General features: G+C 36.1%; 1 protein-coding gene across 2 annotated transcripts in view; it reads left to right on the forward strand.

Annotated features, from left to right (window-relative positions):
- The window catches only part of GABBR2 (gamma-aminobutyric acid type B receptor subunit 2), a 446,063-nt gene that overhangs the window by 286,049 nt on the left and 132,899 nt on the right, over positions 1-27,115 (forward strand). For both annotated transcript variants that reach the window (XM_031589113.2, XM_090137258.1), the window contains exons 10-12: positions 1,582-1,732; positions 2,183-2,315; positions 13,518-13,625. In XM_031589113.2, the coding sequence (XP_031444973.1) occupies positions 1,582-1,732; positions 2,183-2,315; positions 13,518-13,625 (392 nt within the window). The remainder of the gene's footprint in view (positions 1-1,581; positions 1,733-2,182; positions 2,316-13,517; positions 13,626-27,115) is intronic.

Genomic DNA, 27,115 nt, shown 5'->3' on the forward strand with positions numbered 1-27,115 from the left:
CACTGCTGGCTCACATCCAGCTTTTCATCCACCAGAACCTACAAGTCCTTCTTCACAGGGCTACTTTCAATGAATTATTTTCCCATTCTGTACACATATCAGGAATTGCTCCAACCCAAGTGCAACACCTTGCACTTTGCATCATTGAACTTAATTAGGTTCATATGGACAAGCTTGAAAAGCAGGCCCAGGTCCCTATGGATGGCATCCCTTCTTTTTGTCCTGTCAGCTGCACCACTCAGCTTAGTATTGTGTGCAAATGTGCAAAGAGAGCACTCAATATCACTGTCTACATCACTGATAAAGATGTTAAGGAGCACCAGTCCCAAGACAGAGTCCTGGGGAACATCACTCCTCACCATCCACCACCTGTCAGCGCTGTCCCTCTGCTCCCTGTGAGGAGCTGCAGCCGCCATGAGGCCTCCTCTCAGCTTCTGGTCTGAACCACCCCAGGGATGTCAGCTGCTTCTCGTGTTTTCCCCTCCAAACCCATTATCATCCTTGTTGCCCTCCTTTTAACATTCTCTAATAGTTTTATGTTCTTCTTGTATTGTGGTACCCAAATCTGCACCTAGTGCTCAAGGTGAGGCTGCACAGCGCAAAGCAAAACTGGAATCCCTTCTTTCACAGAGCTGGCAGTGCTGGGCACTCCAGAGTATGGTTGATTCTTGGCTGCCAGAGCACACTGTTGACTCAGGATCAACTTGCCATCAACCAGAAGCCATCTTTCCATGGGGCTGCTATCCAGCCTCTCGTCACCCATTCCATATACATATCTAGGACCATCCCTATTTTGGAGGTGACCATTCTCATCAAGTAATGGACCAATATTGTCTCTGGTCCTCCTTTTACTGTTAACATGTAAAAATGCCCTTATTGTTGTCTCGCAAAGTACTGGCTAAACAAATGTTCTCCCTGAAGTAGCAAAGAGCATCTCTGTAGTCTTCCCATTTCACCCAACCTCACTTCCAGTAGCCATACACTTTCTTTTTTCACATAGTTCTAGAAGATCCCTGCTCTGCCAAGTTGACCTTCCCACCCTGCCTGCTTGACTTCTGACATTTAGGAATTGCCTGCTCCTGTGCTTCAGCTTCCCACAGCCCTGTGTCTGTTTTAGCTTTCTCTGCATTGGTTGCAGGTACGGTGGGTTTCTAGAAAGGTCATTTGAATTTGCCCTGTTTGTAATGAAAATATGCTGAGAAACAATGTACTCTGTTTTCCACTCAGATTTCTGTCACTTACTTCAGAAAAGCATAACCTCCTAGCAATCTTTACAGTTAGTTCAGTGTTATTTACATTTTAAAATGAAAATAGGCGTATATTTTACAAGGTTCTGCATTTGGGTTTTGTTGTTATTTTTTTTCCCAAAGATCATGTTAATCTGCTCCAGAAATACCAACCTTCTTGTCAATCAATGTGACTAACATGTCTATCAAAGTCAGTATTTTCATCAGCTAGGAATGTGGTTTACATTTGCTAAATATGCTATATCTAGGTAGTGTGTTGAGGAGAGGCATATTTTCTAACAGAAATTCTACATTTGATTGAACTTTAGCCTTTTTTTCCTTCTTGTAATTCTAGGACTTGAACCTCCAAAGGACAAAACAATTATACAAGAGGAGCTACGGAAGATCTCTCTACCACTCTACAGCATCCTTTCAGCCCTCACAATCCTAGGAATGATAATGGCCAGTGCTTTCCTGTTCTTTAACATCAAAAACAGAAATCAGAAGTAAGGCATTCATGTTACTTCTGTCTCAACTTATTCTCTATTTAAATGCCAAGTTTATGAAGTTTGCCATTAATGTTTACATAAGGAAAATATCTAAAGTGCGGAAGAATTATAATTTAGAATTATTTAGTTAGAATTACTGTTATATACACACACGTTGAAACAAATGTCTGTTAGGACAACTTTTTTATAGGTTCATAAAGTGTGATTTTTTAAAAGTTATGTTTGACTGTGTGCTATTAACATTACTCTAGCTAATTAACCCATCGGTAAAAAAGGATGCCCTTTTTACTAAATATTCAAAAACCTGAAACAGTGGTAAAGTTTATAAAAAAGCAAATGTGCATGCTTATAGTTCTACAGGAAGGTTTATAAGAAGGTTACAAAGAATTCTTTTTTATTGCTCTAAAAGAATCTTCTCTTTAATGCACTATAATCTTTTGTCCATAGATTAATAAAGATGTCCAGTCCCTACATGAACAATCTTATTATCCTTGGAGGAATGCTTTCTTATGCTTCTATTTTTCTTTTTGGTCTTGATGGATCCTTTGTCTCTGAAAAGACATTTGAAACGCTCTGCACAGTAAGTAATTCCATGTATTTGAATTTGTCTGGCAGAAAGCTTTACTAGATGTATAAGTGGAAGAGCTCAGTATTTGGATGCCTTATTCCTTTTAATAACTGATTCTCTTAGTTCTTTCCAGGAATATTTTCTTGGGCCAAATTCTGACACATTCATAAAGCTATATTATTATTAGTGAAAGTTTCAGATGCATTAGGAACTTTCCTCAGACTGACAATGTCAATGTATCTTCTTGTTTTGAAATTACACGTGTAGTTTTTGCATTAAATGCTGTGCCTATGAAATTAGAACTAGTAAAAATCTTCAAAGCTACTATGTTTTCCTTACAGATTCCATATTATTTCATACTTCATGACAGCTGCTTGTGCAAACCTTTCTATTCTGAATTTTCAAAGGCTTCTACTGCTATTTCCGGGCTAGACTTGAAATTCACACAAGCCTAACAGTCCTGCAACTAGAACACACATTGTCTGTATAAAGAATAGAAAGAATAGAAAGAGTTCCTCAAAGTCTTCGAAAGGAAAATCCTGTTCACCTCTCCCAAGCTTAGTATTATCTATAGGGTTCAATACAAAGTGGAAGATACCAGCACTCATTTGTTATCCAGTGATTGTCTTTGTAACACTATAATGTGATGGGAAGCACAGTGGTAATAGCAGGTAACAAAGTCTTTGGCTGCAGCAAATGGGGACAAGCCCAAATGCAGCAGCTATGAATACAAAAATAAAGGAAAAAAAGCTGCTTACCTTTGGAAGGCCTTAGGTAGGCAGGGATTTCCAAAAGGATACCCACACCTCCACTGCCAACCTTTAATTGAGGTCTGGGAAGGGGGTGGATCCTGCCTGCACCCCCTTCCAGTCACTCAGATGTATTGCATGCACATGAGCTCCCTTGGTTTAGCCTTGCCTTCCCACTGGGTGCTCAGTGACTGTTTCATGCCATGATTCAGTATTTCCACTACAGTCTGTGTGTGTGTGTGTATGTGCATGTGAACCATCTTCTAAAGTATCAGAAGTGTTCATTTAGAAGTCAGTTATTGATATCAATTCCCATTCTTCTCTCATCCTCCTTTGCAGAAAAATCTAGTGTCAAGGAGTTCAGATTGTAGGTCCTGATGTCTATTTAGTTGTGTAGCGCTTACATTCAGACCTTAAGGTCTCATTGCCAGGCTGTAGACCATTGCATGAGTAGGTTGTTCACCGTCCTCCTCTTGAAGAAGCCAAGCATTGCAGAGCAGAAGGAAGGAAAGTAGGAATCAGAGGTACTGATCAGAACAGAGCTGTTCCAGGGAACAGGTTTCCATCCAGAATTAGCTATGTAAAACTAAATTTAATTCCCTACTTAAAATGTGAAACAGCTTAGTCTAACCACAGAAAGATGAACAAACATTTCCAAAATCCTATGAACCAGAATGTTTCAGCTAGCTGATTTTCTCTCTGATTTTCTTCTCAAAGCGTTACCAGTACTCTCATATTCTAAAAGCAACAAAATTTAAATGAGAGTTGCTTTGTTCTGTCTCATTTATCTTTCTTTTAAAAATAATGAATGTAAATTTGTATATTCACCTTATCTTAATTAAAGACATTTTTATTTATCATAGAAGATGATTAACAGAACCAAAGAGGAGAAGATCTGTACAGACTCTTGAATAACTTTTGATCAGCTTTACCTAACTGATCCACAAGAAAGGAGATAGAGCAGAATACCACGTTCTCAAAGCCAAATTTTGATTAGGAAATATTATCATATATCTTAAATGGATATCTTACGTAAACAGAGATGAAAATTTGGGATTTCACCTCAGTCTTATCTTTCCTGTTTTTCAGTTCTTTATGGAATCATTCCTGATTGTGCTTTTGTGTACATGGATGTTGATTTATTTTATGAATCCCAGCTCTGTCAGTGATTAGTATCAGAATCACAGATGGAAAAAAGACCTCCAGAATCAAGTTATCAGGATTTTTTTCCAAACTCCTGCTCATTATAACAATTATTTCAAAATTTTTCTCCTCCTGTTATTATTTTTTTTCAGTGGAATAGCTGGTAACTGATAGCTTTCAATGAATAATTTTCTTTCTACAAGCAAATCTTTCCATGGCCTCCATTCAACATGGCAAAATGCTTTTCCAGTATCTAGGAAACACTGAATTAATGCTGGTGAATTCATAAATATGGTAGACAAACTCACTTTTCTGTTCAGTAACTCTTCTGTCTCTCCTTTCTCCCAAAAAACTCCCACTGAGTGCTGAGTACAGAGTGTTCACTTGGCAACATGTAATGAACATCCATCTCTCCATATGGGCAGCAAGCTTACGGGTTTCATAAAGAGTACTTTGAGGTACTTTTATAGGATTAGACCAGTACAAATATCTCTTGATCATTCATTTCCCTGGCAAGGCATGATTTTTAATACACATTCTAACCATATTAGAGATCGATATAAAATTCACATTTTATGAAAGACTGTTATTTAGTCTTTAAAAGAACCAACTAGAATGGAAAATGATCATAAAAAGCTATTGAGCCAAAAATATGTGGGTACAAATGGAACAACTTAGGCACAAAGAAGAGCCACATTGAAAGAGGCAGATTTTTATTTCTTCTGTAGGGAAATCAAAATTTTGATTCAGCCATTGTAAGTACATGCAAATCTAAAACACTATCATTAATGCTATTCTCTCTAAGCAAAGTAATCAACTTATTTTTCTTCCATATTTCAAAAATCATAAAACTACTGGATCTCAGCAGAGTAGCTGTATATACATGATAAACATTTTCTTAGATATAGTAAACATAGAGATCATTCTATACTAGTGTTATTTCTGATAACTTTCTGGTAATTCTAATAGAAGGTCCTTAAATATACCTGAATCTATGTTTTATTCTATAATATTTCAAGGACACTGAAGCACAATATAAAATTATACCAGTAACACTTGAAAATTTGAAAGGATTTCTTTGGTAAATTGTATCACCTTTCTCCACTCCTTTGAAGGAGGAGTTCTATAAACCAGAACCAAGTATTAAATGTTCTGAGAGTCAGCAAAGCACTTTAATCATATGGTCAAATAATTTGATGAATAGGGCTATTATATGTCTTTTAATTCTGTATTGTTGACTATGTGTTTGTGTAGGTAATTCCTTTCAAAATAACACATTTTTATTTTGATACTATCTTCCATTTTCTATGGGAAAGTGATCAAGTATATCAAAATACATAGTAATTTGTGTATTTATGATAGGAATTCATAATGCCAAACATAGTATTATTTAGTTCCATGTCTGAATTGCAGATCAGATGTCAAATTTAAGATTTCAATTGCATGGAATTAAAACTATTCAAAATAGAAAATTCCGAGAAAGTGGTCAGTGCAGTATGTGACAGTTACACCATGTATTACTTAGCAGAAATATAATTGGTTGTACAGACAAGAAGAAAAGCAATACATTATTTAAATTTGTATGTATCTGAACTATAAATTGCTTCAGACATGAGGTAGGGAGAGAGAAGGAGGATGGTCTGTCTTTGTTTTTAATCTCAGAATTACCATGGTGTCATAGAAAAAGAGAAGCTTGAAGTAAGGGTGTGAAACAAGAGTGATGCCAACTGGAAAAATGCAAGCAAGTGGAAAATAATTGAAAGCCTTCATTATATGGAAGAGAGAGACTCAAAATTAGCAATGCCAGTGGCATATCCTATGAATAGAGTTTAAGCTGACATATGAAATAGTGGTACTTAAAATAGAATATTAAACATGATCATAATGTTTAGACTTCTGTAATACATTCTACTGAGGATTTCATGCTTACTTTTAAGACTACTAATGCCTTTGCAAATTCGATCTAATGTGGGCTGAAAGACTACTAAAAGGCAATGGGCAAAATTTGAACGCAAGGGTTTATCTCTGAACATCAAGAAGCATTTCTGTAGTCTGCAAGTGACAGAGCACTGGCACAGATTGCCCAGGGAAGTGGTTGAGTCTCCTCCTTGAAGATCTTCAAAAGATGATGGACACTCTGTTCTGGGTGACCGTGTCTGAGCAGGGGATGGGACCGGATTGAGCCAGAGGACTCTTCTAACCCCATCATTCTGTGATCCTGTGACCCTTGAGAGAAGCATAGTCACCTCTTCTTTGTTATAATCTCCTTCAAGTAGATGCATGAAGTAGTTGTTAATACATATTATCTTTTATAAAACTGATTAAAACGGGTCTGAAAAGAAGTTTTTTTGAGTACTTCAGGTTGATGTAAAATGCCCTTAGCCACTATGCAGAAAGGTTTTGTGTACTAAACAGCAGCAGACGGAATATCTCTGCTTCTCACTATTGATGGTCCCAATGTATGGCACCACTTTGTCTTAGAGAGTATGCTGCATGAGTGACTGGAACAAGTCAGTATAGGATTCATACCATCCCAGGAGATATCTATTCTGGAGACACTGGCTGTCTTTCAGTCTCCTGAGCACTCCAGAGTTCTGCAGATGTATTCCATAAAGGTAAAAGGATCTAAATCTTGCAGACTATACTGTTACTAAATTACTGTTATTAAATTAAGCACTTGAATACATTCATAAAGACAGTAGAAGTTAGAGACCTTAACTTCTCAGAGGTGTACTTTACATTTTCGTTATTCACCTTCAAATGCTTCCATATCTTCAGAAGCACTTAGGGTTTGTCTGCTAATATTGTTCTTAATACTTAAACACTTAAACACTTAAAATCTGACTATTGTGTTGCAGTGTGAAAGGCAAGTTGTTGTCCTTTTTCATTAATTTTTCATTGTCACATCTACATTCCACTGAGAGAACATCTATACAAGATGGAATTCCGTGATTCACACTGCACCTTTTCTTGGGAAATCCTGAACATTTGCAAGGTCAGAGTTGCGGGTGGTATGAGATGGGCAAAACATCTTGAAAACCTGCAGATCAAGCAGAGATTCAGGAATTGCAGTGAGGCGCAGAGAGAAAAATTCAGGTGCGAGAGGTTGTAGAACGAGCTCCTAGGGAAGAGAAGAAACTGCAGCATGAGGGGAATGCTGGACTATTTGCTAAAACTCTGAAAGTCATGCATTTGGCTGAGAGAAGCTCTGGAAGCAGGAACTATATAATAAACAGGTAGAGGGAGAGAACATATCAACTTTTATTTCTCTTTATTTCTTCTTTATCTATCCATCTCACTTTGAGGTTTCTTTGCTTACCCATTTTTGTGGGAACTGACTAGAAGGAAAATATTTTGGCAGGAGCACTTCAAAACTGGGGCTGCTTTGGTGTACTATGGGCAAGATCTACTTGGACTTGACCCTGGGCAACCAAATGACATGTATTCCTATATTTAGTTAGCAAGTGATGATAGAATCATAGAATTATAGAATGGTTTGGGTTGTACTCTTTATTCCTACCCTTTGTGCTCTTCAGACATTGCCATAAGTTCTTGGGTTTCTTCATCTCCTTTTGGACTTAATACTTGCCTAATTATTTTCCTCGAATTGTTTAACATTGGTTAGAAAAAAAAAAAAACCACAATAGACTCTCAATTCATGCTGTACTACAAAGGGATTTGGAGACCTAATCCATTTCTTTGTTTTTGGAAATCATAGCCTTTTTTTTGTACGTTAGACTGGCCTTTTTCATTTTGCATGTATTCTTTAGTTTATTTCCTTCTTAATTGTCTAGCTGTTAATTTTAATCTCCCTTTTCTGTATAATCGATTCTATAATTGTTCTAACTGCAGTTCAATCTGCAACTGATCTTACTCCTATTAAATTCAAAGGCAGTTCTGTTACTGAGTTTAACATGAGCCTGATCAGCTTCTATTTTAGTAAACGACATTTTCTTGGGGAAAAAAATGTAGAGGGAAAAGTTACAAAGCTGAATAAATCCTTTAAACTAAATTATTTCATATGCTGAAGCAAATACACAACAACCTTGCCAGCAATTTATTAAGGTAATATTTTTAGAACATTTTGCCTCTTTTTCAGTAGGACAATAATGGATTTTAAAGACCTGTCATAGAATCATGGGCAATTGTAATATCTTTTACACTACCCTTGGATAATTCTCAAAAATGGTATGAAATATATTAAGAAATCACTACAGGAGATCTCACAGCATGTGAACAGCCACTATACTTAATTTATGTGGAAACAGCAGGATTCAATTCTCTAATGTTATTGTCACTTACTTGTAAAATTGTGCTGGTGCCACACAAATTCTAAAGAATGAGTTAAAAGACCAAACGCATGTCATAAAATGTTTGAGATAAAAGAGAGAAGTATAAAAATCAACTCAATGAACCCATTTGCTGGGGCCTGCCTTTACTCACACTGTGAATTTTGCCTTTGCTAATAGAAGCAGGATCAAGCCCCAGGGAAAACTTGTTGAGATGTCACACTTTTGTTCATCATTATTATCCCTCATGTCTCTAGTCTTCCAGCAATAGAAGGTGCTTAATTTTAAGCCTATGAATAGTCCACAGAAATCAACAGAATTGCCTACTTAAAGATAATTGTGCTCTGTGAGACTAAACCCACAGTGTGGCTTATTCTCATGTTTGTCGCTTTAAAGTGCCTAAATCTAATACCAAATGCTACCAGTCTGCTTAGCACCAGTACTCAGCTGCAGCAGGACCCTGTTGTTACTGCAATTTCCAGCATGATGCACGTGCAAAAATGGCTAATTATTGCCAAAATCAGTCAGATTGAAACTGGAGGGTGTTGGGAATGTCAAGTCTTATGAAAAAAAAGAAAATGCATAAAGCTTTTATTTGAAAGAAATCATTAAAATTATGATCTTGAGATAATAAGAACAATACATTTAAAAATCTGAATGATTCCTCTGCAGGAATACAAGCTAAAATTTTACAAACTGAAGAAGTTGTTAAAGAACTAAATTGTTTCACTGTCCTGAATTCAAATAATGTATTAAAAAAATATATGAAGCATCTGGAGTGGTAATGTTTGTAATTGTTTATACAAAATGTTTTGAAATTATTGCTGATATTTTTAAAAATTATTATTATTTGTTCTGATTCTTTACTCACATCTTTTTATTTGCTTAGTATTGGCAAGTAGATTGGTACAGTAAATATGAAACTGCAACACAAAAAGAAAGATGTATCATGTCCAGATATTTTATTTTGGTTTTCCTTCAGCTTAACAGAGGAGTTAAATTCTTGATCAAATGCATTTGAAATTCTTATTGCTTTCATGAGCTCAACACCTTCACTGTCATTCTTCTTCATTTTGTGACTGTATGTTGTTCTGTATTTATGTACACTGGTTGTCCAGTATGGTAAAAAGAGGTACTTCTTTAATTATGAAACTTCTACATTTCATCAATTCAGTCAAATTTTCCAAGGTGTCCTTATTTTATAAATTCAATAGAAATTTTAATTATATTTAAACAATTTAATCTAAATTCAAACATCACTCTTTACCCAGATTTTTGCCAGTACCTAAAATAGTATTTTTGCTTCTGTGCTTTGCTCTTGGAGTATATAAAGAAAGAGATACTTTTATTTCTTTTTAACAATATTTGCAAAGCATGTGGCATTATTTTTTGTTCAGGTTGCTTCAGATGTTTTCTCTACTACCTAACTGCCCTCTACTGACTCATTGTTCACAACTGTATGGGTTATTTTGTTGGTAATGAATTGTAAAAACATAAATAAGTTTTTGCTTAGATATATAAATAATAACCACTTCACCATTCACACAGCAAGATGATGGGAAAGGTGCAGATTGATTTCTGTGAAGATATCAAATAGTTGCACTCAGAGCATAGGCTATTCAGCAACAGCTCAAGGTTGAGAGGAAATACAATTCAAAGAGAAGCAACTTCACATCAGGCTGTTAAGCTATCAGTGCTTGTATTATGGAATAATACTTAAAAATCAAAAGTATTTAACATCTTAGGAGTAAACTTAGAATGAAGTTTTTTAGTTGCAAAGGGAAATTGAAATAAATTGCTGTACTTCACAATCTTCCAGATATAAACCACTTGCTCATAAATGCAATGATTCTTTAATTAAACTTATAAAAACAGTAGTGTTTGACAAAGGCAGATTTTTTGTTGTTTTAGATAAACATCATATTTATCCCATGCAATAGACTGGAAAACTAACCAGAACTGTTTATTTCCTTGGTGAGATGGTATCAGTGATGGTCAAATAGGTTGTCCACTAAGGAAATGATTTCTAGCTTCTTTAGCTACCACTGGAAATGTGCCTTAAGAGCTTCTATTAAGTAATTTATAAAAAGCATAAGTTCTAATCATGGGTGCATGTGTAGTGTTTTCAAAAATGGATCATTAATGAATTATAGCAGACAAATTCAAGGTCACTTTCTTCAGATTTAAAAATTTATTTTATTCTGAAATTAACCACCTCATTCTTAGCAACAGTGATCTCATTTTGGTAAATTTCCTGATACCTTTAAGTCAGAATGCTTCCAGTATAGCCAATAGTTGTATTATTCTAATTTGCATAATTCAGATCAGGAAAACGAAAAACTTTTTTGAATTGAACATGATATAAATAACATTTTTTTTCTGAATCCCCACTTGGAAACATATTATGAGCATAATTGAATTTATTGCTATTCCCCAGAGGAATTCTTTTAGCAAGAACAAATCAGAATCACCTTAGAGACATGAAAATGCCATTTATCTGTTTTCCAAATATATCACTAAACTGCACACAAAAGAAACGAATACTTATTAATAGCAGCAAAAACACTGAATGCTAAGTATGATTTTCACAGCTCAGTACACGTGAAGTTAAAAAAAGATGTAATTGGCTAATATGAATATGTTGGTATGAAATGTGTTTTTTAAAGCTGTTGACACTGATCTGATTGTGGTTTCGGTGAAGTTATTAGCATAATGTATGATAATGGATAATGAGCAAAGAGTTGAAAAAATATTTAAGTAGATTAAAAGTAATGTGTTGCTAGCCTAAATATCTTTTTCTTTCTTTCTTTCTTTCTTTTTTTGTTTTGTTTTGTTTTGTTTTGTTTTGTTTTAGATTTCTGTTTTACTGCTGTATTTAAGAATGTCAGTGGGTGGCAAAACTCATATGACTTGGATCTAATTGGGATTGGTTTACTGATTTTGGTAATGCCATGATTAACCAGTAATCAGTGAGCTGTATGTTCAGGATCAATAGCATCTATGCAACTGAAAAACCACAACGACCATACATACATATACAAATATCTAAACAGTCTTCTACAAGTAAACCCAATGTTTTCTAATAAACACAGTATTGTAACAGCTCCTGTGGTGGCATATGCCCTCTTCAGACAATAGTTTTGAGCGTCCATTCACATATATTCCTCTTTGCCAATACTCGAGGTACCTGTTCTGTCTGTACTTTCACTAATTCACAATTATTAACCCTATGCATTTACTTATTTACTTATTTGTTTGTTTTAAGGAACTGTAGTCATCTTATGATTCAGCTGTTTATTTTTTCTAATGAGTCCCTACCTTTTCTGTCTTGTTCACCCTGATATCCAGTCACCACTGTTTACTAAAAAACAGAATTTTTATACTACAGAAAATTTGAGGGGGAAAAAGAAACAGTTTTTGAATACAAAAACGAAAGTGCTGAACATCTGTGGAAAGGCAAACACTCAATGGCATGTACTTAGCAGTGAAACAATTACGTTATTTCTAATATTTATCTTAGACACCAAGATCTGCATCTTGCTTCAACCCCTACTTTGTCATCTATATGCATGTGCTAACAAACTCTTCAGGAGTCAGATTTGAAATTTTTCAAAGGCAAAATATGCTTCTAATTCATCCAAGCATTATAAAGATATGTATCCTTTTTACAAATGTCCTGGTTTCAACAAATCAGATTTTTTAAATCAAAAGACATTTCCAGTGGCCTAAGATACATGATTAACGTGGCCAAAACACAGCTTTTGTTTTCCCATTTTCTAGGTTTGCCTTCCTCTAGCCATTGCTTCTCCCTCAGTTTTTCCATCTGCAGTGTACAGTACATTTTATTTTTACTTCTTTGTTCGCATTTGTGCAGTGTTCTGTTTTGACAGCTGGCCCAGGTCTAATCTCCAGAGGAAGAAGGAAATGATTCCCTCCTCTGCCAGTATTTCAGGTGCCCAGGTTCAGTTGTAGGCTTTCAGCTCACTGTTGTGTCTCTTGTGTGGTCTTCCACCTGCTATGCTCTGGTCTCTGGTCCCTCTGTGGGAAAGAAAAGTCTGATCAGGGCAGAAAAGTTTTCAGACAGCCACATCTCCAGGGTAATGGAAAGAGAATATTTCAGGGGATTAGAGGAGGCTGTGCAGATCTTGCTGCAACTCTGAAAGTCCCTGGCTTAGCTGAAGCCCAGTCAGAAAACAAGGACCTACATACATAGATGGTAGAAGTGGGAGAGGCATTGCATTAAAACTGTTTGTGATCTGTCCTCCCTGACCAATCTGACTTTATTTAAAAAACAAGTCATTTTACTTTATCTTTAAAAAGCTAATCTTGTCTTTTTCTAGTAAAAATCTTTCAGTTTTCCTTAGGAAACATGCTATAAGGAAAATGCCTAGATAGGTTTATCTTACATACGTAGGTAGTTTAGGGTTAGAATCTGTCGTTCTCTTTGACCTAAACTTACTAGTTTTTCTTAGACCCATATTACAGATAATATCTTTTGTTCAGTTCTTGGCCCTGAGGTCTACCAACCTAGGATTTGTTACTGTCTTTACATTTTTACCTATGTAATAATTTTAAGGTCATCTTTTCATATCTTTCCAATATGCCCAGGGTCTGCATTACGTGTTGTATGCCTCACATACTACAGTTTCCTCCTCTTTAGTCTGAATGATATCTCTACTTCGCTGTTCCCTTCTGTTTAAAATGTTGCTGTTAATATTAGCTCTCCATGTGGTTTTTATGGTCTCAGTCTCTTTTTTTCCTCTATTAGTTCCTTCCTCTAACAGTACAGAATACAATAATAGTGGGGGGAAAAAAAGACAATTTTGTTACTCATATATTTGAAAAGGAGATGGAGGGAGGAAAATAAAATTGAGATGACAATAAATGAGACAATTTTGAAATGTCAACATTTTTCTGAAGTTCTTTGAGTATTTCTTAACTATTAAGGGGAAAAAAAAAGTGGCTGAAATGATGATATCCACATTATTATTAAATTAAATGGCTTTGTCTTTTTTTATATATGTATTTTTTAGGTCCGAACATGGATTCTTACAGTGGGATATACAACTGCATTTGGTGCAATGTTTGCAAAAACATGGAGAGTTCATGCCATTTTCAAAAATGTAAAAATGAAGAAAAAGGTGAGGGGAAGTTCTCATTATTCTGTTAATACCATTATCTGTTTTGTTACATGTTCTGGTTTGCTAGGTTTGCTGACTCTGTTCGCCTGTCACATCTAAGTATCCTGAGCAGTTTGATATTTGGGCTTTCTTGATCTCCTTTAATAGTGTGAGAGTGGGAACCAAGCAGCAGCAGCTTGGCCTAACTGCATTCTGTCCTCACTCTTGTTTGATATGCAGTTTAAGCACTCAGAAGACTTACAGATTCAGAACTGTTAGGAAATGTTTCCTGTATATCTACTTGGGATGTAGGTATTTCGCACAAGTTTCTCATGGGTTGGTCGGAAAAAGCAAACAACAGTGCTGCTTATGTAGATTTCTATTTCTAATTTTGATTTGAAATTGCACAAGATTTGTTTTCAACTGATCAAAAAGAAACCACAGTAGTTATCTCATACATTTCTAATATAGGATATTAGAATAAGAATATAGATTCATATAGAGTATGAATGATTAGCTATAATGCAACACTTCATGCTTTTACTGTTATTTTACTTTTTCCATGAAGCTTCTTTTTACACATAAAGTGCTTTTGGTCATATGATTTCATTTAGAAGTGAGGAAACTGAAGAATAGAAAACATGTTGATGTAAAGAGAAAAATTAAAGAGAAATGTGAATGAAACAGAAAAATAAAATTACTATCAGGTAAAAGTACCAAATACAGTTCCTCTATACAGCTAAATATATTTACTCTAGTAAGTGGTAAAGAGGCATTTAAACACAAAATAAGTAAAACAATATCCAAAACCTCTCCAAAACTTGGTGTTGGTGGGGATTTGGTTGGTTGATTGGTTGGTTGGTTGGTCTTCTATGTTGTTGTGATAGGGTTTTGTTGCTTTGGTTTGGATTGTGATTTATTTGTTTGTTCTCCCATCTTTGCGTGGTCATTAAAAAGCTGTAATTTCTTGCACTGTTGCTGTTAGTTCCTGTGTTATTGTTTCCACATCTGGAATGTATAGGGAGTTACTGTCTCTGGGAGACACAACGTTCTTTAGAATGAATAGAGGGAGAATTAGCTCAGTTTCTTAGAGGACTTTTGTTAGTAAGTTGAGTCTTTCTCTCTACTATTCTATCAGGTCAGGTCTATTTAAATATTTGTTAATGAAATCCTAAATATTAATCAATGTATAAAATAAAGAAGAGTAAATAACTAATATCTTAAAATTAATTGCAATTCTGAGTCTGTACCCAAAACAGAATGCCCTGGGTGGATGAAATTGGAGACCACTCTTTGTGCACCTCTGCAGAGAGCCCTCTGTAATGTATCTGTTTATGCTCCCAGAGTCTAACATGTATTTTTCAACAGTCTTAGACTTCCTGCATTAAAGACTTTTCACCCAAGCCTGAGCCAGTAATTCACTCTATTGAAAAACAAAATTTTATATAGCAAATATGCTTTTAGCTATATTGGTACAAATCATTGTAAATTTGTGGTTACACAAAATACTGCCAGTGCAATATAAAATCACTTAATAAATTCGATGATATTGAGAATTTTATCATTTCTACAGTATATGCTATTCCAAGTAGGAATGAACAGTACTTCAATGGACTGTTATAAAGTATTTATGTTGTTGTTGTTGTTGTTTTTAAGAAAACATTTAATTTTAGAGCTACAAATTGCAATTTCACAATAATACTCAATGTCTGTTAATTAAATACCATCTTCAAGTTCTGCATAGTGCCTGTTCCTTGACAAGCCCATCAGCAATGGCAGATTGCAATTGCTTATTTGCAACTGAAAGGTGAAAATGATTTAAGGTCAGTACCAGAGTAAGGAGGATAAACTTCCAGTCATTTAGATGCTGACCAATGAGTTCTTTTCTTTGAGTGATTCTGTAAGCATCAAGGGTATCAGGAATGTATTGAGATTAAGTAAAGAATACATTTGGTTCTGTGAACTGTAAAGAATGAAATACATTTGGTTCTGTGAACTGTAAAGAATGACTGTTCCACAGAATAATCTTGGTTTACATTGTTGGATATGTTGTCCAGAACACAAGCATGCATCTTCAAAAATAGCTTTCTTGAAAGAAAATGTAAAACAAATTAGCTATCTACAGTAAATACTTACTAATCATGCATTTTCTGCCTTTGATTTCCCAAGACAGATAAAACTATTTAAGAGTTGATTCAAAATCATGACATTCTTTACGTATGTATATTAAGACATTTCCATTTTCAGTAGATGTAGTTTACGGACAAAGCATTTTGTGTCTATTAAAGCACAGACAATACAAATTTTCACAAACAATCTCTAAGCTGACAAATAAAACATAATAGCTTTTGCAAGAAAAAAAAAAAAAAAAAACAACCACATTAGTGCTTTTTGAATTAGCTGTACCGTGTCAGAGCAGACTGCCATTTCAGTACAAGGTGTGCAAAGTTCCAAAATTATTTAGATACTTTACCTCCTGTTCATCTGTGGTCAGTTCAATTTCCACTTCCATATAAATATGTTAATATAATCTTACATTATATATATATATATATATATATATATATATATATACACACCACTTTTGCTTTTCATCCTGGATATCGTCATCAGGAAACTTTCCAAACTGAGATTTTTTTTTTCGCAGAAGGAAAATATTCCTCCATTGCTTTTGAAAATTTTTACTTATTCATTTAATGGGAGTGAATATTAAGGGAAGGAAAGAAGAATATAATAAGTGAAGCTATTTATCTTCATCACATAGACAAGATTGCTTCTAAGTTTTTGCTGAGCACCTATCTTAATGTACAACATAACTTTATGAAGAGTGAAGAAATGAGTGGATTTTTCTCTTGTTGTGAGCAAATGTATATAATTTTAAATAATAGTGCACTATAGAATCATTCAAGTGTAGAGGAGAGTAGAACTAATTGATTTACGATGTCTTGAATTAGGTGAAGTTTTTATTAACTTCTCTAAGAATTCTCTTTTGTTTTCAACCTCTTATGAACCCACTTGCTTATCAGAAAAAAAAAAAAAATCAGAGTGCCCTCCTTCTGCTATCGGGCTGCTAACTGACACATTTTGCAAGACTCCCAAGGCTCTGTTACCATCTTTGATCTTACCAGGACTCAATGGATGCAAATTAAAAACGTTTTAATTTTATCTGGATCTGAAACAGAGGGGTGCAAAAGAATCAATTTTTATTAAATGAAAATGACAAAAACAGTAGGGGAAATAATTTTTTCTTTTTTTTTTTTTTTAAAGATTTTTTTAAAGATGTAAGAAAGTAGAACGAAATTTACATTAAAGATAAGCAAAACACTCATCAATCAGTGGTAGTTCTGTTTTTGGTAGGACCCCTTACTGTTGATTTAGATTCCAGAACATCTGCTCATTATGTAGTGGGGACTGCCTTCATGTTTTCCTGGCCAGCAGAGGAGGATTGGCTGTGGGCAAGAGGAGAGAGAATAGCAGTAATGGGAAGGCATGTGGTGTGCTGGTGAAGCTAGCTGAACTGTTTGCAGATGCCAGTCCTTCTGGTGAAACTTAAAAGGTTGTGAAGTTGTCTTTTTTTCTGGGAGCTTTGCTGTCCCTAAAGGTGCAGTTCTCAGAGGGCTTTCAAGCAGTCCTGCGTAGTAACAAACATCACCAGTGCACAAAGCAAACACACCGTTCACTTCCAACAAAGACCAGAACAGTAACAAATTCAAGCCAATGTTTTTTAAAGACTCCATAAACTTTATATATTCTGCTCCTACAAAGACAAGTATTTGTCCACTTGAAGGTGAATACAATAAAGCATTATTATCTAGGTCACAGTGCTGCACACTGTGCAGTTCCTATTTGAAAGCATAATACTTCACTGTTGGTATTGCTTTGGTGATCTTGTCCTACCTATAACACACTTCATTTTAGCATTGTCTATTTGCACTTCATCCTTTAAATATGAAATCCAGGGGGGGATATTCAATGTTTCTTTTCCACAGAAAATTCTGTAAATGTACACAGTCATTACTACCACCATAGACTTCTGGTGGTATATGTCTTTATAATGCATTGTTACCAGGTAAATACAGAATATAATTGCACAAGGAGGTGCATACCAGCATCCTTGCTTAAGACTTGTGCTGCTGTAGTTTTGCCCATGCTATCCTGTTATTTGATTATATGTTGTAAGCTTTTCTCTGTTCTTAAACTTACTCTGTGATTATACAAGTTTTGAGGATGAGATGTGGTTGCTAGCTCCGTGTTAGAAAGCTACAAACAACCACAAGAGAAAAGTGACTTGCAGGTTTGACTTCACTTAGCTATGCCTGTCAGACTGCTTTTAGGCTGTGATGGTCTTATTTTCCTATGTTGAATCTATTGAGTCCTTAAAGACTTCTGGAGAGGGTAGTGGTGTTCATGCATCATCAAGAAAGGTGCTTGTATGGGCTGCTGTATCAATGCTAGCATGGCAAAGGAAGCCTAGCACTTGAACTGGGGGGCCACAAGGCATAGAGAGGGGAAGGGGCTGAACATAAGGAATCAGATTCTCCACAAAGGGCTTTTGAAAGAACTGAATGTGGATAGAAAGAATAGGGGAAATCTTGAGATTATAAATTGGTATAATAGTTGGCAAGCAAATGAAGGAAGAATGAATTTAGATAAGAATTCCCTAAGAGTTAAAGGGCAATTGAGAGACAGCAAGGAATTGAATAGGGGAGTAGGGACGGCTCAGTAAGAAGTGGTCAGGAAAACTGAGTGTGTTAGAATGAAGAGCCAAAGTCTGGGATTCAGACCGTAGCTGATGGACCAGGTCTGGTTTAGAATTAAAGTACTATTGAAATTCAGAAACAGACAGGGACAAACAGGGATATAATAGAAGGGAAAAGCAGCATCGAAGGGAGAAAAGAATAAGAGGGAAGAAAAAAAATGAAATTAGAACTGACTGCAATGAGTGCACAGAATTGTGGGCTTCTTCTCAGAGCATATAAGTTGAATAGGGAGGTTTAACAGTTTTGCCACACTTTTTTCTATTACTATGTATCTGTGAAACCTATGGGCAAAATATATGCCACTTGCAGTAGCTTCTAGTTATTCTTTTAGCACAAGCTGATGAGGTGGGCAAAGATCTAAGGGTTCCTTTTGCTGATGCATGCACTTCTCTATATAATTGAATTCTCTTTCTTTTCAATTTCTTTAAGAGGAATGGACTCATGAAAATGTCAAAAGGCTGGTACTATGGCTAAAAACTTGATCATTGAAAACCTGCAGCTTGCTAATAATGAGATTTCTAAAATGTACATTTGTTCCCCATGTGCACTATAGGACACGAGCACAGCCTTAATGTTCTGCAGGATGCCAGTGTTACTGAGCACACACAGTGAGTTTGCTCTGGGCATGCACATGTGTAATAAAAGAGAGCTTTCTTCTGGAAACTTTTTCACTTAACCAGAAAAAAATACATAATGAAAAAGGCAATAATAGTTCTCAGATAGGTGGTCCCATATACACAACAGTTAAATAACAACATGGTGAAAATAATTAATTTCTGGCTTTGGTGGAATTTGATGGAGAGACCCCACTGCAGCATTCCAGTACCTGCTTAGAAGCAGGAGAGGGAGTAACTTTTTATCATGGTCTGATAGTGATAGTACAAGCAGGAATGGCTTTAAACCAAAAGATGGGAGATGTAAGGTAGATATTAGGAAGAATTTTTTTACATAGAAGGTGATGAGGCACTAAAACAGGCTACCCAGAGAAACTGTGGTGGCCCATCCCTGGAGGCGCTCAAGGCCAGGTTGGATGGGGCCCTGGGCAGCTGAGCTGGTGGGGGGCAGCCCTGCCCACGTCAAGGAGTTGGGACTGGACGATCTTTACGATCCCCTCCAAGCCAAGCCATTCTATGATTTGTGATGCTTCAGCAATCTTTGTAGGACGGTTTTCAGGCAGAGATAGCATTTGTAGGATTTCTCATATTTCAGATGCAAATTTATTACCTAAGTGAAGTAGAGAAGGAATTCTCAAACATTTTAGCTCATTTGCTTCCCACTCCACTATAATTTGGTCAGCCCTCTTCCCTAGTTCTTACACTTAATGGTCCATAAATGGAGAAGCGTGGAATAGTAGAAGTGACAAGCAACCATCTGTATCCTTTGTGAAGAGCAGAACACATGGGTTGCTCTGAACATCCCCTCCAGCCAGAGTGGGCAGCAGCTGGCTGTGTGCTGTCACCCCATGGTGCCAGCTCTGTGTAAACTATGAAACTATGAGGAGCTGCAGCTGCACTGAGTGTCCCTGGGGGAAGTAAAAAAAAAAAAAGAAAGAAAAAACCACAGAGAGCAGCTGGAGGCCACACACAGTTGTAAGCTGATTTGCCGCTGTCTTCTCCTTACAACTTGTTTCAGTTTATTGCTATCTTACTTCCTCATTTGAAAACTTCTGCAAGAAAGATGGAAATTCCCATTCCTGGAGGAGTTCAAGACCAGACTGTAGGAGGCCGTAGGCAGCCTGATCTAGTAAAGGCACATGTGAGATGAGGAAGTGATCTGAGACAGCCAGCACAGCCTGACCTATCTGGTGATGTTCTTTGATGGAGTGACAGTACTGGTGGACAAAGGAAGGGCAGCTGATTGTCATCTACTGGGACTTGTGCAAGGCCTTTGACATGGTCCTGCAAAACATCCTTATCTCTAAATTGGAGAGGTTCGGATATGAAAGGTGAACTGTTTGGTGGATAAAGAATTGGTTGAATGTTTGTAGCCAGAAGGTTTGCTTCATCCACACTTCCATGTCAGATGATTGTGTCAGAATACCCCTCTGCTGCCATCTGTCACACAGCCACAGCGTGTTACAGGATATTGGGAAGGTCCAACCTCTGCTGCCATACCACCAACATCTGCCTCTGATATTATGGGCTAACATAATAAAATAGGGGGCATTGCTTTCAGAGCAGCCCTAATATTGTTCTGTGACTGTGATTCTGTGAGAACATTTTTTTCAATCTAGCTCGAGCTTTTTGTGTCTGTAACAAAAAGCTGTTCATTAGATTTCACCTAGGGTGGACGTGTATTTCACTAAGTTTATATGTAAGAGATCCTAAGTCTGAAAAGGGAATGAGATGTATCAGGAGCCAAAAAGTTGCCTTGGGTAGCCATGCTAAAAGAACAAGAAGGTATTAGGAGCTGTCTACAGAAAATGAGCAAGCACATGGGTAACTGAAGAAATTTTCTGTGTTATCGGTCTTTCTTTGAAGCTAAGAAAGATGTCACCAGTTTGAAATTTGCTTATATATGGGTTTGTTTTTTTTTTTTCTATTATGAATATATGCCACTGGACCAAATAATCCATGATACATACAGTACAGTGTGAATTATTCAGGTAGACCTTCATGGGTTATTCATACACAGATATGGTGCTTTCTGAAGTGATATAAATGGAAACCAAATTATTTCATTACTTTTTCTCCCACAAATATCTAGAACTATAAATTTTAATTCCAAAGCTTTCAAATACTAGTATCCAAATATAGATACAGAACAAACATCCTGATTTTTTTAAGAAGTGATCAGCCAAAATGCCAGCCAGGGAACAATAGGAATCACATTTCTAAAATTTACATTCATATAAATATGGATTGGGGAGCTAAATCTCAAGCTCCTGTCATAGGGGGAAAAAAAAAAAAAAGAGCAAATAAGCTGTGCATCTATAAGAAAAATAAGAAAAATCTGCTTTTGGAATAATTTATATATGTAAATTTCTGCATGGTACAATTTCTTAAGTCTAGATATCAGTAGCAATGAAAACAATGAAACTGTGTGAAACATAACTGTTCATAAATGGTGCTACTGCCATAATTCCTAAGTATTATGAGAGTAATAGATGACAGAGAAATAGAGAGCATGTTGTTATACAGTATGAGGCAGTTTATTCCTGAATAGCTTGAAATTGGATTGTAAATGTAATCAAGTGCATTGATGTCCCCAGCTATTTGGTAACGATGTAGTATACTTTCCCACAGAATTGTTCATTAAGGAAAATATTAAAGTCTAGATATTTTAATGTTATCTCAGACAGAATCAGAACATTTCCTTCGGACCATTCAAATCCTTTGTGCACTTTTTTTCCTAAAGATTGGAATCCCTTTTAGCACTGCAGTGAAAATTCATGTCCCTGTTAGAAATTTCTCCATACTAAGGGTCCATGCAATCTTGGACTCAGCAGATTCATTTCTCTCAAAGATGATTTTGACCTTCTGAGTTAATGGAATATAGAGGTCTCTGAAGACAACCTATCTAGCTCTACGTATAAAGCACAGAATTTAACTCAATGATAATGTCCATTTCTAAGGCTCTTTGCCAAAACTTTATATATCAAGAGTGATTTGTTTCCAGTAGTGTCAAGTTGTATTTCTTTAAGGTAGTTTTGTTTTTTAAAATACTGCAATATTTTTTCTTTCTTTTTCCATTTAAAGAGAGTTTTGTGGAACTAGCTATTATATAATTCTGTATGCCCCCTGTGGTTACATTAGTGATGTTAGTATTATAATCATCTCTTGGATTCTCTAGTGCATTATTGCAATAACTGAGATTCAAAGACAGGGAAATTTATAACTTTTCTAAACTGTTATTGCATCTTTCCTCTTCTCTAACTTCTGTAAAAATCATACCTTTTGCTCCCTATGCTTGTTTTTGCTGTCTTTTGTATGAGATAGAAAAACAGTAAGGCATCTCCTAACTGAATACTTTCACCTAGCAGCAGAGTGTGGAGTCAAAAGGTACATATTTGCAAATGCAGTGACTGAGAAGATGAATCTGCCCAAACGCTTTGCAGTTATCCTGAGCATGACTCAGCAAGGAAGAAACAAGGCTTTAAAATGCTGGTGGCTGTCTCTTCTAAATTCTCAATATCTAGTTGTCCATTATTATCAGTAGTACCATGCTCTCCATTATCCTGGAAAACAGAAAAACTCATAAAGTTCAGACTACAAGTCATCTCAGAAGGCAATTGAAAAATATATGTATAATTAGATATGCAAATATTTCATTAGATTAATTGAGATACTTCTAAGAGTGTAAAAAAAGCTTTGCTTTTTACTACCAGTGTATTGCTGGTCAAAAAGCTTGCTTGTATAGAGTATGTTCTTTAAAATTTTAGCATTCACTCATTAAAACTATAATTGCACTGTGGAAAGTGTTCCCGATACTAATCATAGAACCTATTATAGGAAATACTCATAATAGCTGTTGAAAAAACATGGTGGAGTTATTGGAAACAAGTGCATAATGTGTTTTCAATAGTCCTTTTTTTTCTCATTCCATTACACAATAGAAATTAAGAATGTATTTTAGAATAGTTCTCTAAAATATTAATGGCTTTAATAACTGGAAGCTAGGTGGCCCTTTGCCCACATATGACAAAGTTCACTTATCTACCACTGATTCTGCATCATCACTTTCATGGCACCATTTCACCTGTGCTGACCTACTTAATGAAGGGAGCTACCGTAAGGCATCCATTAATCACACTGGGAGAAATGAAAGGGCAGTTCATGTGATACAAAGACTATCTTAAAGGACAGGTCCATTTTTCCAACACTGTAGACTTTATCATTTTTTTCTAGGCAAACTCTGTTATTTTTTTCTCCTTCCACTTCCACTGGAGGTAGGATGGCTACCAGCATGATAGCTGCTCAGTTTGTATGCACAACGGAGAGGAACATTGGGTTTCAACTTGCAAGGACTTCATTCATTGCTGTCAATACTATTAATTTCATGCAGTAAGATCTAGCAAGGTTTGCAAACAGATCCTTTCAAGAGGCTCTTTCTCTACGGATTCCTTCCCAAGAGTTTAGGGAGGGAGCAGTTGAAAAGGAGTTACCAAATTGCACTAAGTGTTCATCCAACTAAGTGCCACAAGGTCAGGGACATATCTGTCACCTAAACTAGAAAAGGTTGATCTACATAACAAAAACCGGAACTAACTTCTAACTAGGCAAAGATCAAGTTACTTGAATAAAAAGAAAATATATGTTTATCTCTTAATTTGTAAATAGATACAAAAATACTCCCAGCCTTATTATGTTTCTATGTATTCAACAAAGAAAAAAAAAAAGAAAAAAAGTGTAAGAGTTAGTTAATAGATCTTCCCTTAAATTCAAATATACTCAATTCTGACAAAAGGGAGGTGACATTCCTGGTAACAAGCAAAGTAAACCTTAAAGGCAAGAGGAAATGAACTACTGAATCCAAAGCTATTCGTGAAGAAGTTAGTGGAAAACTAAAGGTGCATCCTGGAGAAGAGAGTAAGTAAGTCTTCATATATAAGAGTCTTTGTTGTTGGTTTAAAATAGCAAGTTTGGCTTTAAAGTCCATGTTATATATGAAAAGACTACATTTGCAAAGTCATTTTCTAATTCGGTAAGAAATAACAAAATAAAGCTTGCCTTAGCCTTAACCACAAAAAGCAATTGTAATGATTTCTTGCTGTTTTACTAAATTACCTGTTGATTTCATACACTGGTTGACAATAGGGTCCTACTGAGCACAATGGCTGTTCTTTAGAAAACAAACAAAACAACTCACAAAAATTCTATGAAAAATAAATAGTCATTTGGACATTTGTGGCAAGTAGTAAAGCCTGTGATATTTTGATAAAATCCCCAAGAATTTCATGAGCAGAAGCTTCTTCTTAGAGCTTTAGACAGATATCACATCTCCTGTGATCAGACCGCATAGTTCAGGGAAGGTAAGGACTTCAATCTTGAACTTATCTTCATGGTCTCTAAGCCCACCAGTTTGCAGATAAGAGTTTGATGTGCTCAATCTAGCAGTGTTGCTGAAAAGAAAATGGCTTACCAGTTACTGTTCTGAAGAAATTTGTTTGAAAGACAGATAGCTTCGTATCCAGATATATAGTCCAGGCTGGTAGCAATGGCATTTATAACTGTGGGTTGATCTGCCAGGATGAGACAGATTCACCTATTCAACCACAGATGGTAGAAAATATTATTCACAGATGCTGCTGTATGAGAGCTTGGCTTCAGCAAGGGCTCAGGAGCACTCCTAAAAATGGATTTTATTAGTTAATATGCATTTCTCCCAAGATTGATTTACTGTATGCTAGAGGGAGGGTGAAAAGGGGAAGAAGAATCAGAACGTTCCTCTGCCAGAAGAATGATATATTTGATGGTAAGGAGTAAGCGAGTTACTCGTGACTTTCTTTTATCAGTCAGAGAAATTCTGTTGGATTCACAAGATCTGAGTCAAGACTCCTTCGGTACATCTGGTGTTTCCCAGGGAGTGGTTGTACTGAACTTAAAAGTGCTGGTGGGTGGGAGTAATGGCTGGAGAGAAGGAAAGCTGGGCTTCCTACGGGTGGAGCGGGGAGATCAGCAGTTGCTGAGAGTGGTATGCCAGTGGCATTGGCAGAGTAAATGCATGTTAGGACAAAAGTGCTAATCACAAGCTGAAGAAAAGCTCTTTAAATAGCTGGGGGAAAGGAAGCACCAACGTAGGTTAGCATCTGTGTTTTCTTCCCAACAGTGCTCTTACACAAAGCTATTCTTTTTTTTCTGCAGTCTAAAATAGTTTCAGTGAGGTAGATGTGAAGCATCAAAAGACAAACGCTGTCTGTTTTATTTAATTTAATCTTAGGGCAATCCTCACATAATAAGAGACAAATTGAATTACTGCATTTCTCCCAGTAAAGGTAACATTATTAGAATTCAGCTCTGTCATCACCACTAAGACCCATAGATATGGCCTCCCATTTAAACAAATAATTAAATCTCTGAAAATCTAGTGTTTTGGTGAAGAGTTCTGCTCAATAACTGCATTATCTTAATAGTTTTGCAAAGTAGAGAGCAGGATGAGATTGGGTGTGTGCAGCAGTCTGCTTTCAGAATTGGTAGCATTGAGTTTTACATAGCTCATTGCAGTAGTGCTGATCACATCCTCAGGTTATCTTATGGACTTTCTTTTCCTTGCCTTCATCCTGGCAGTTTGTTCACTGGCATAAGTAAGGGATGAATAATACCTGCTGCCAGGGACAGCTGCTCTCATGTACCTTTCCCATTCTGAAATGCAGGAAGAAATGCTCCAAGAGGTATCCAAGAGAAAGCTTTTCTGTTTGCTCTGTTTCCTCTAATAAGTAAATAGATACTTGCCAAAAAAAAAAAAAAGAAGGCCAAGAATTAGCATCTACAATAGTGCATGGTCAGCTACGAACGAAAGTTGAACATGAGCAAGGAAGGGCAATTAGCAATGTGATCCTGAATAGGAAGTGATAATATCAGATATGGCAATTTCTTTTGACCCAGTAATGAGTGGATTATCAGTATTACTGACTTTAATAGTCTCCTTTCACTCTTCTGCTTCTGGAATTGCTGTACTGCTATTTGCAGATCTTAGTAAATCTGCATCTGATGCAACTCTAATTTCAGTATCAATATAGTTGGTATAAATTGGGTTGTGTGTCTCTTGTTTTACTTGTCCTAAGTGTCCCAGTAGAAATGCTCACTATTTTCACTGGGAAAATAAAGTATAACAACTGATGTTTTGAGATTTGTTTTTTTTTTTTAATAAGGAAATTTTATGATTCAATATAGCAGAGAGAAACATTTCTGGTAGATTCTTTTCACATAGTTCAAGTTACTCAAATGCATTTTTTTTGGCTGAAGTTAATGGCCCTCACACACTCATGGCAGGGGGTGGAGAGAAAGTTCAGGACACACTTCAGAAAGCTCATTTCTCTGGTCCTACTGAGATGGGTAGGCTGGATTCTCTTTTGAAGGTTTCTCTCTCTGCCTGCTGACAACTGAAAGAGCCTAGTCATGTAATGGTTCAACAGCCAACTTCAATACAACAAGCTCATTAATTAAAAACCAAAGAAATGTCAATAAAAATAACTAGCTAGCCATTTAAAACAGAGGAAAAGCAAATTGTAAATCTGGTACTTCAGAAAGTCTGTAGAAGAACTCCCAGGAACAATTTTTCAGATGTTTCAGAAACAGATACTCTAAGTTCTTGAAAGAAGTCTACCTTTGCCTCACAATAGAAATACAGCATTATGTTAAATTAAGAAATACTTTAATTAAAACAGTAATTCTTGAAGAATAATGTTTCTAATAAAGGTGAAATTCTTACATATAGATATATAGATATATATAGGTATGTATATAGGAACAAAATCTCAGTGGGAGCAAGATCCTAGAAAAAAATACAAGCTTCTGTAAAACAGGTGAATTCTGCATGGATTCAGTACAGATCAAGGGAGTTGCTATGATAAGTAACTTCTAGTTAGGGTAATGTGACCCTTGGTGCACACCTACAAATGAGTTCACAAGCTTATCATCCTTTCACATTACTCACAAGAGTATGTAAATTTGACTTAGCTTGTTGAATTAGCAGGGCAGGTGGAGTGTAAGGTTTTAAACGTGATGAATGATTGCTCCTTCACAGGTCATGTTCTTCCTTACAAGGAAGGCGTTGTCTCTTAAATCTGTCCCAGAGAGGGAAATGGGCTGC

The sequence above is a fragment of the Phasianus colchicus genome, chromosome 3 (genome assembly GCF_987193195.1).
Source record: "Phasianus colchicus chromosome 3, bPhaCol1.hap1.1, whole genome shotgun sequence".
Classification (NCBI taxonomy): Eukaryota; Metazoa; Chordata; class Aves; order Galliformes; family Phasianidae; genus Phasianus; species Phasianus colchicus.